Source organism: Engraulis encrasicolus, chromosome 9, assembly GCF_034702125.1.
Source record: "Engraulis encrasicolus isolate BLACKSEA-1 chromosome 9, IST_EnEncr_1.0, whole genome shotgun sequence".
Lineage (NCBI taxonomy): Eukaryota > Metazoa > Chordata > Actinopteri > Clupeiformes > Engraulidae > Engraulis > Engraulis encrasicolus.
Genome location: NC_085865.1, coordinates 2,631,115 through 2,641,114, shown reverse-complemented (window position 1 = coordinate 2,641,114; position 10,000 = coordinate 2,631,115). Strand labels below are relative to the sequence as shown.

The 10,000-nt window shown below is 45.6% G+C and overlaps 2 protein-coding genes across 2 annotated transcripts in view; both read right to left on the bottom strand.

The window, feature by feature from the left end:
• LOC134455365 (solute carrier organic anion transporter family member 5A1) overlaps positions 1–10,000 on the bottom strand; it is a 128,088-nt gene that overhangs the window by 75,372 nt on the left and 42,716 nt on the right. The gene's annotated exons all lie outside the window — the stretch shown is intronic.
• On the bottom strand, positions 2,539–3,758 carry LOC134454929 (uncharacterized). The gene is made up of 2 exons (XM_063206018.1): positions 2,775–3,758; positions 2,539–2,587 (listed from the first exon to the last, which is right to left on the bottom strand). The coding sequence occupies exon 1, from the start codon at positions 3,627–3,629 to the stop codon at positions 2,811–2,813; it is 819 nt and encodes a 272-aa protein (XP_063062088.1). The 5' UTR covers positions 3,630–3,758; the 3' UTR covers positions 2,539–2,587; positions 2,775–2,810.

The following is a 10,000-nucleotide window of genomic DNA, read 5'->3' as shown; positions in this document are numbered from 1 at the left end:
ACGTCTCCTTACTTTTGATGAGGGACATCAGAGCTGACACGTTGGAGCGACCCGTAAACAGCTGGTAGGATTTCACAATTAATTAGCACACCGATATATGGTCAAAATACAACACGCGAAGTCCCCCTGCCTGTAATGTACAATACCTTAGCAGTCGGACTCGGACATCTCAAAGCAGCTACTCAGAGCTAACGCTTAGCGCACCATAGTAGGAACTGCAATCGTTGGCTAATCCTTCGGACAAACATACCTGTCAACGTTGCATGTTCACAATTTCACGTAGTATGTTGTGTTGACAATTAAATGTTTGCTGGTAACGTTGCCTTGGCATGGCAAGGCCAGCGATGTATATCCACTCTTGGCATACCGGTAGTTGAGGAACTGCAGAAGCCACCTCCGCTAAAAAAGACAGTTCACAACGCACTGTTTTGTAAGAGGGGTGGGTGTGTCAACAAGAACCGAAGCCACTGGCCTCAGTGCTTGTTGACACACCCACCCCTCTTACAAATGACAGTCTGCATTGTCTAGTCTCCTCCCGTAACAATATAAATAGTCATGAGATGATGCTGATGTCGTCGCTGTCCAGCAGCAATGTGTTATCTCCACTATTCATTGTTTTTTATTAATTCATTTATAAATCACTTTTTTTTCAAAATACATCATTTCAACATTAAACTTGGTTATGACAGAGTTTATCATAGCCTAGGGGCTATAGACATGGAGACTCACCAGTAGGCCCAGTAGGGTAGGCTACTGATTTATATTTCATGATGAATAGAGAATGAATTAAATAACTAAATAGTGGAGATACAAAGTTTCTACTAGACAGTGATGTACTTTCTTTCTGCCAGTCTTTACAGGCTTACAGCTTATAGGCAGTTCAGCCTATGGTCCAGGGGTCACCTGGGGAGGAGGAACAGGATTCCACTACCAGCCTGTGTTGTCGGTGCCATCCGGGCTGTTTATCCCTCCCCACAGTACTGTGGCTTTGAATTTTATAATATGTGATTTAGGAAATAAAAAATGGTATATATACAAGCTATGAATAATTCTGCTGTGTACTTTATTCATTGCCAACCAAACAATTAGTTGTTTAAACAGTTTACATGTATTAGTAATTAATATTTACATTAAGTATTTCACATATTTGTAATTTCTTTTTTCATCAGCACAAGTTACTAAAAACAATAATAATAATAATAATAATTGTATTTGTATAGTGGCTGGGCCTAGCATAAGTCATAGATAGTCACACAGAGATTGGGCGCTCAGGTGCGGCCCCTGGTGGCATCAGGGGTGAGGAAAAACTCCCTTTCGCTTGAATCATAGTTTGTAGGGGGGGGAAAAGCTCAGTGAGGTCTGAAAAAAAAACCCTATAGTCAGGAAGAAACCTCAGGCAGAGACCAGCGGCCACCCAGGGGAGCCCCCTGCCAGGGCTGGTTGTGAGCAGTAAGGACGCTGCGGCAGCTGGGACACTATGACGCCTTGGCAGCTAGGAGTTGGCAAGGATGAAGAGGTGGGTCTTCAGCTGCTTCTTGAAGGAGTCGACGGAGGTGGCTGATCGGATCTCGATGGGGAGGGCGTTCCATCTCTAAGGCGCATAGCAAACGAACGCGGCGTCGCTGATCTTTTGCGGGGGGGTGGGGGTCCTTAGCAGCTTGGCATCAGTGGACCTGAGAGCTCGAGCAGGGGCATAAAAAGAGAGCATGTTAGAGATATAATTAGGGGGAAGACCATTGTCATCGTCATAGCTATGCAAATCAACATTGCTACAACAGTGCTCTCTGATGATGGAGCCCAGGGGCAACATATATAGAGAGAAGAGGAGAGCAACTCCAAAAGGCACATCATACTTGTTGGAGATGTATTCTCCGATGGTGACAAAAAACTGTCTTCCTGTAATATATGTTTTGAACCACTCTAAGACGTGGCCGGACAGTCCTACCCAATATTTAAGGCGGTCAATTGCTATGTTATGGTCTATTGCAGGGATGTCAAACTCAAATTCAAGGTCGAGGAGGATAAGTGCTGAAACTTTGTTAGCGGCAGTGCTGAGCCTAAGATCACTTATTATTTTGGTTAGTGCTGTTTCAGTGCTATGGTTGGCTCTAAAGCCTGATTGGAATTTTTCCAAGATATCATTCCCAGCCAGATGTTGATTAAGCTGTTTAAATACAACTTTTTCTAGTACCTTGCTTATAAAGGGGAGGTTTGATATAGGTCTGTAGTTGTTTAAAATAATTCTGATCTAAATTTGTCTTTTTTAGGAGTGGCTTTACCATGGCTGTTTTGAATGAGCTTGGAAAAATGCCTGTGAGCATAGAGGTGTTAACAATTTGCAGTAAAGGTGCTGCTAAGCAACCAAGTACGTTTTTTAGCAGATATGTGGGGATCGCGTCAAGGCTGGGCTGGGCTGGTTGCAGTTGACAGCAGAGAGAAAATAAGCAGAGTTATGGTTATGTAGGCTTATTAGTGTTTTGGGTAATAAACACAATTAATGTTTTCAGTATTGATAAAGTGAGGGTAACGGTCACTCACTAGATGAAGGACAAGAATAGGCTGTGTGTGGGGGGCAGTCTCCTCTGGTCTAAAAGAGAGAGAGAGAGAGAGAGAGAGAGACACACACACACAAAATATTCAAACACTGGTCTTACGTGTACTTGTAAATGAAGTCTATATGCCACAAGTTACTATATACATTTCTAAAAAAGACACACACACACACACACACACACACACACACACACACAAAGGATTTGAACATATAGTTCTACCTTGAACGGGACTGCGCTTCTTTACAATCCTCTCTTCTACACCTCTGGATTTAGGTTTTTGGGAAATCTGCTGAGGTGTGTTGACACAGACACTTCTTTGTCTGGTTTTTCAATCCCTCTGTGTTCAGCAATGGTCATCATTTTCCCTTGTGGACATTCCCTCAGCACTTGACGGATAGAGACCACCTCACATCTCCTCAGAGCTGCTGCCACGATTTCCTTCCGGAAGCTGTAGTCTTTCACCACCTTCACAGGGGCCACCACATGCCGATTTGCAGCCTTTGAGAAGTAGTGCTTCATTTGCTTTTCTCCATCACTTTTAGTCGCATCCTCCCGGACCACGTTGTTGTTATGGTCCAGTGCTGCCACACGGAGTCGAGCCTGAAAGCTGTCTTTCAAATACTTTTTCCGCTTGGTTGCATACTTTGTGTAGACAGAGTGTAGGCACTCAAGTCTTCCTGTATGAATGCCCTCTGTGACGTGCTCAAGCTTTTTCAGCAGAAGTTTGTCCAACACTACACTCTGGAGGCGTTCAAATGCAGTTGAGCGGGGGTTGAGCCATGGCCGTTTCTTCTCATCTTCTGCAGTGTACGGTGGGTGGTCACATCTTCTAATTGTCTCCCCCGATGTCCAGCAGTGGACGTTGGTGATGTGGTGCAGCACAGATATCCACTTCTCCTTCAGATTGGTGGCACTTCCGTTGCATGTCATGGCGCAGTACCATAAGTGATTAGCAATCATCCTCGCCCACTCAAGAAGTTGCTCGTCCTGGCACTTCAGCAGTCTCTTCTTCAGGTTTTTTGCAATATGCCATAAGTCAAACTGGTGTTTGATGCCACCATACTCCTCCCGCATCACTTTTTGAACCGATGGGTGGCAATCTGTTGCCAAGACTGAGATTGAAATGCCATGCTCAATGAGCTTGGTAAGGCATCGATGTAGGCCCTCCACCTCAAGCCAGTAGCTGTTTTTGACTTCAGCAACATTTACGGTCTCTTGGGCCACGACTACACCAGACTTGGTGTCAATGAGAGAGTATGTGCCGTATGATGCATTGTGACCTGGGCTGTCGTAACGTGAATCTCCTGATACCATCAAGGGCTCCTCGCTCACTGTGCTCATTACTGCATCATTATGCAAACACCATGTCTCATTGACAACTGGGATGACATAGGCTTTCTGGATGTTAAACCACTGCCTCTTTGAGAGGCTATCCAACTGAAGTGCCTCGCAGACCTCCATGAATGGAGTGCATTCATTTCCCGTGACAAACACAGCTGTAGGGATGGAGACATTGCATTCCATGACACCTCGCAAAAGGGGTTGGGAAGTCCAGTTGTAAGTGTGGCCATCAATGCACTCTGTAACAACTCTCATTCCGAAACCAATTCTGCGAACCTCAGGTGGTTGCACTAAACACTTCCCACAGTTCTCCCAGTGGCACACATTGAAGAGCTTCAAAAGATGTTCAGTCGAAACAATGCTCTTTCGGTCACTGGAGACACTGACCTCCTCATCCTCTTCATCGATAAAACTAGTGTCTGTATCTTCTTCACTCAGTGAAAATTCAAAATCATCCAAAGGCATGTCTTCATGGACTGACTCCTCACTCATCGAAGAGAGTGATGCTGTACTTTCCAGTGGTGATGAAGCCCTTGGTGTTGTGATGTTCTCCAGACTGAAATCATCAAGGAATGTGCTGTAGGAGTGGTCATTAATGACACTTTGCCAGTTGTAAATGTCCTCAGTCACGGTTCCCTGACTTCTAAGTTCCGGTAGTACTGGATCAGTCTGGGTGCTGGCATCCACTTTTCTGCTGCTGCCGTCGACACTACTGCCGCTGCCCTGCCTTCTTGGACCCTCCACCAATGGTGCCATCATCTTAAAAAAAGAAACACACACACATTATACACAATGCTACACACAATTGTGTTGCCTTCAATGACAGTGGTAGCCTACTGGCAAGAAAATTCTTGACACTAAATTAAATAACTTTAAATTACACTTTTCCCCCCTGGATTATACATTTATAAAAGCATTGCTTATTCGTTTTCCCTTGCTGGTGATCACTTAATTAACACAGTAGTGGCAATAGATGTGGTTGTAGCACCTGCGTCTTTTTTTCTATTTCGCACAGTTTTGTTTAGCGTTCAATCGAGAGTGCGGTACTATCCCGTTGACGCACCTGCGCCCATGAAGGATGTCCAAAAGATTTATAGATTTCTGTCCATGACAGAAGAGCACACAGTGACATGAAAGCGAGTCTTGATTGCCTCTGATCGACTTGCCTTCCCGTAGCCTGGTATTTGGGTTCATGATCATTAACCTAACTCCAGAACTCCCTTATGCTTGTTCCCTGATGATGTCGTCATTGGCGAGACAAGTTTACGTCAGTATCTTGCATAAGTACAATTCACAAGTCAATTTCTCATTTGCCATCACGGTGTTGAACGGAAAATGCACCCCAAAAGGTTGCGGCTGGAAAACGTCACTTTTCTCTGGGGGTGGCCGAATGAGTAGCGATAAACACAAGCCAAGGGCGGGAGCTTGGATAATGGAGCGCTCTTATAATTCACCAGTGTGAGTCGAGCGGTTGTGGTGAGCAGCCACACTTGTCTGTTCTCTCAAAAGCTTATACATGGCTAAAGAAACAGACCTTCCATATTCATTTCTTCTGAATGCATAACGGTGACGACCCCAATAACTAAACCAGTCGACCCATGCCAAACTTGTATCCCGTAGCTCTAGCTGTACAGCTAGCTTCATAGCTAGCTTCATCTTTGAATATAACTAAACAACACATTTCCGAGAATTCACTATCTCTCGACAGGAGTGAAAAGCAGTTGGTCTGACTCAAGAAAACTTGGCCGAATAACAAAATAGATATTTCATCTTGGATATGGATACTGATATCATTTTCAAGTCGGTAGAATAACAACTTACCTCTCTTTCCTCTGCCTGGCAAGCGCGTTTATGTGCTCGGTCTCGGCGCCCAATGGCAGAGCCTGAGAGCTCAGATGTTGTGGGTCTGTCAGTCTCTCCGACACTGTATCCGCTGAAGTCAAAAATTGAGGGTACAGCATCTGGTTTCAAACGACTGGTAGTGCGCCAAACAAATTGCCCCTCATCCGTAAATGATCCCTCTTTCAAATAATCACTCTCTAAGAAGTGTTTACTGCAGACCCTCTGCCCAGTTCCGCTTGGCGGGTGCTTGCGCTTCAGAGCTGCCAGCCATCTCTTAAATGCTTCAGGTTTTTTGTCAGGATCAGGAAATAAATGAAAATGAATGTCTTTCGATTTGACCCTGTAGTACTCATTAGAGCATCCGGGGGCGATACAAAAGGATCCCCCCCACTTACGATAAACACCTACCATATTTGCCATACTTGTTTGATAGCTTAGCTTCACAATGAATGCAAGCTAACGGTATGATCGAATCAAGTTGTCAGCTATACCATTCGGGTGACGTAAGCAAAAATAATGGCGGCGCCCTAGTGGTCGAAGTCGGTATTAAAATGTAATTTTCCAACGAAACCGCTTGAATTTATGATTTACTGATTTGCCTCTCACATTTTAAAACAAATTAGCCGCTGAAAATGTGTTTGTGTGCCACTGCTTCATTTCCACTTTAAGTGGCTTTTTAGATTGAGATTATTTGAAAAATGTCTTTTGAAGAGTTTTGAAACAGGTTTTTTAGAGGGTTTTGCTCTCCAATTACGCATCCCTTCTTAACGGCACTCTACGGACTCGAGAATCGATCGGTCTGCGTTGACTTCTCGTCTGCACGACAAGCAGCTTGTCTTAGCCTTACCTAGCGAGGCAGCCATCCTCATATTGCCCTTCAGTATTTATGATGAGGCAGCCATCCTGATATCGGCCCCAAGTAATTATGCAGGCCGAGTGATCCCTTTGGAAACATTATCGAAGGCCGTTACAATAACGCATAGTCACTCTGACGGTGGTAATGCACACGCTTAAGGCTAAGGCATGAAGCTTATTTGTTTTTTTTTAACAGCTATGGCTCAGTTTGACATGTTTTAAGTCTCAAGCCACTGAAATAACACGCCCACACACTAGTATAGTGACCATAATGCAGTGTTTCCCAACCTTTTTTGTCTCGCGTACCCCCTAAGCCTTTTTGTTGTACAATGAGTACCCACTCAATTGTCCCCCATTCAAAGTTACATTTTTCCACGTACCCCCTGAGGTGTGCTCGCGTACCCCTAGTGGTACACGTACCCCTGGTTGGGAACCACTGCCATAATGCATTGCAACTGGACGCAAGAGGACATGCAGTAGGTCTGACAGGCACTGGCATGGGACTCTTAAATGTATTGAGTTCACAGTTATGTTTCTGTTCAGTAAGCATTCGTATATGCAGGGGGGCAGCCATCTTGACAACCAGGGACGTGAACCTTCTGTCTTTTTTTTTTAACTAAATCCTGCTGACGGTAATGCAGTAATGCAATCGAAGCTCTGCTCTGTGCCTTGACACTCACCCCCGTTACGCTTTAGGCAATAATCTGCTATGTAAAGGAAAAAAACACACCCTATCAATATGCTCCACTTTAGGCTTTCAGAGGGCGAACCAAGTGCGTCGTTTCAGTAGAATAATAAACCCCATACTGTATACGCAGCTAAAATGGTGAGAGCCCAAGGGCAAACAGACACAATCACGGCTCCTTGCCTTGAAATAATGATATGCACCCCTTTGAATGCCGAATATATCCCAATGCAGAGTAAAAAAAACACACACACACACACGTGTCCAGGATGTGTCTTTTTTGTTTATGTGGAATAATGAGGTGTATGTTTCCAAGCGCTAAAACAGCTCCAAGGTCAAGAGGACACCAGTCCCAATCAGTGGAAAAGGTGGGCAGGAAGATTATGCAAGTCAGGGGGGGGGTCCTACCCCTTTCTCCGCCTCCTCCCCCTCCTCCTCATCCTCCACCGCCATAGGCGTCCTCAGATAATGCCCGTTCCCCCTGTCCTCTTCCTCCTCCTACACTTCCTCCTCCTCATCTCTCTCCTCCGCCTCCCTCTCCTCCTCCTCCTCCTCATCCCTCTCCTCCTCCTCCTCCTCCTCTTCCTCCTCCTCCTCCCTCTCCTCCTCCTCCTCCTCCTCCTCCTCCTCCTTCTACCTCTCCTCCACCTCCTCCTCCATAGTCGTCCTCAGATAACGCCCGTTCCCCCTCTCCTCCTCCTCCTCCTCCACCTCCTCTTCCTCCATCTCCTCCTCCTCCTCCTTCCTCCTCATCCTCCTCTTCCTCCCTCTCCTCCTCCTCCTCCTTCCTCCTCATCCTCCTCCTCCTCCTCCTCCTCCTCCTCCTCCATAGTCGTCCTCAGATAACGCCCGCTCCTCCTCCTCCTCCCTTAGAGGTCTGGGAGGCCTCCTGCTATGGGAGGCGCTGGGGGAGGGGCGCTAGGAGGCCGTAGTGCTAGTAGTACTGCACGCTGCGCCTAATGAAGTAAACTCCCCATGGACCACAAACAATTAGAGAAGATTCATGAATTGATTTAACTGTGGGAGTGGAACGGCGTGGGAGAGCCAGAGACAGAGAGAGAGGGAAGAGAGGGAGGAGAGGGAAGAGAGAGAGAGAGAGACAGAGAGTAAGAGTAAGAGAGAGAGAGTAAGAGAAGAGAGAGAGAGAGCGATACAGAAAGAAAGATAAATGGAGAAGAGAGAAAAACAGAAAATGCTTTCAGTCCATTTTTCCGCTTCATCAAGTCACCATGAGGAGTAAAAGCAGTAACAAAAGTCGTCGGTGGTGGAGGTGTGATGAGTGGAGGGAGGACAATGCAGAGCATAAGTCACTTTACTGCGGCCCCGTAGCCTTGAAACAGCACCATACAAAACCACGGCAGCCGGGAGAGGAATGCCAACCCATAAATAATACAGGAAATAAATAAAAAACGGAGTTTAGACACCTCTTCTTAAGTCCGGGCCCCCGCACTCCCATTCTCCCGTTCGTTCATTCTCTCTTCTCCGTGCTTATTTATGAGCATTTTTCTTGTTAGCCTGTCTGCGGCGTCACACATAGCTGATAATATATGGCCGTGAAGGTGCTATTTCTCTTTCTCCCGATAGTAGCGCTTGCCAAGACCCTAAGTCTTAGTGTGTGCGTGTGTGTGTGTGTGTGCGTGTGTGTGTGTGTGTGTGTGTGTATACGTATGATTTATGATGCAAATGATTACACCACCAAGCAAAAAAGTTTGAACGTGGATAAAGTTAAGATGCTATATGCACCCACAGAAGTGAACGTTCATAGTGTAGAAAGAAACTTTGCGATAGTTGAAAATGTTATGCAGGAAATAGATCAAAATGTTTGTGTGGTAGGGCTTTTCATCATGCAAGCTTAGAGTTCATATAGGGATGCATTGAAGTGAAACGAATGGAATAAGTATAAACCAAATACAAATATGACAAAAAATATATACATAATGAAAATAAAAAACATAAGCTATCACTGTACTAAACATGTAAACATGTATTTCTGACATTTTCAAAGAGGATCATGAACGGCATCTATGAGTATCTGAGTAACATCTATGGGAATTTATGAATGTATCAGTAGAGTCCACTTTTATCAATGAATGGCCTCTATGAAGAACATCTACCCACGAGGAACAGACAGAGGACTATGGAAGGCTTGTAGCTGATGACATAGGCAGGTTGCACTAAGTGCCCACGGCTGGTTCTCCGCATGCCTGGATCAATTCAACCATCTGACCATGTGTGTGTGTGTGTGTGTGTACGTGTGTGTGTGTGTGTGTGTGTATGTGTGTGTGTGTGTGTGTGTGTGTGTGTGTGTGTGTGTGTGTGTGTGTGTGTGTGTGTGTGTGTGTGTGTGTGTGTGTGTGTACGATATGTGTGTGTGTGTGTACGATATGTGTGTGTGTGTGTGTGTGTGTGTGTGTGTGTGTGTGTGTGTGTGTGTGTGTTTGTGCGTGTGTGTGTGTGTGTAAAAAGGGGCGTGGGGGACAGTCAGACGAGGGGGGTACACAGCCACAAGGGACGACTAAACTGGGGACTGACGGCATTGTCATGGCAACACGCTGACACAGCAGCGTCTCCTTACATACTCTCCCCTTCTGAGAGAGAGAGAGAGAGAGAGAGAGAGAGCGAGAGAGCGAGAGAGAGAGAGAAGGAGAGAGCAAGAGAGAAAGAGTCAAAGACAAATAGAGTGAGTCAGCGAGAGAGAGAGAGAGAGAGAGAGAGAGAGAGA

Bases quoted from the DNA above. Each gene is read 5' to 3' on its own strand.
- LOC134454929 (XM_063206018.1), bottom strand. From the start codon at position 3,629: ATGCGGGAGGAGTATGGTGGCATCAAACACCAGTTTGACTTATGGCAT.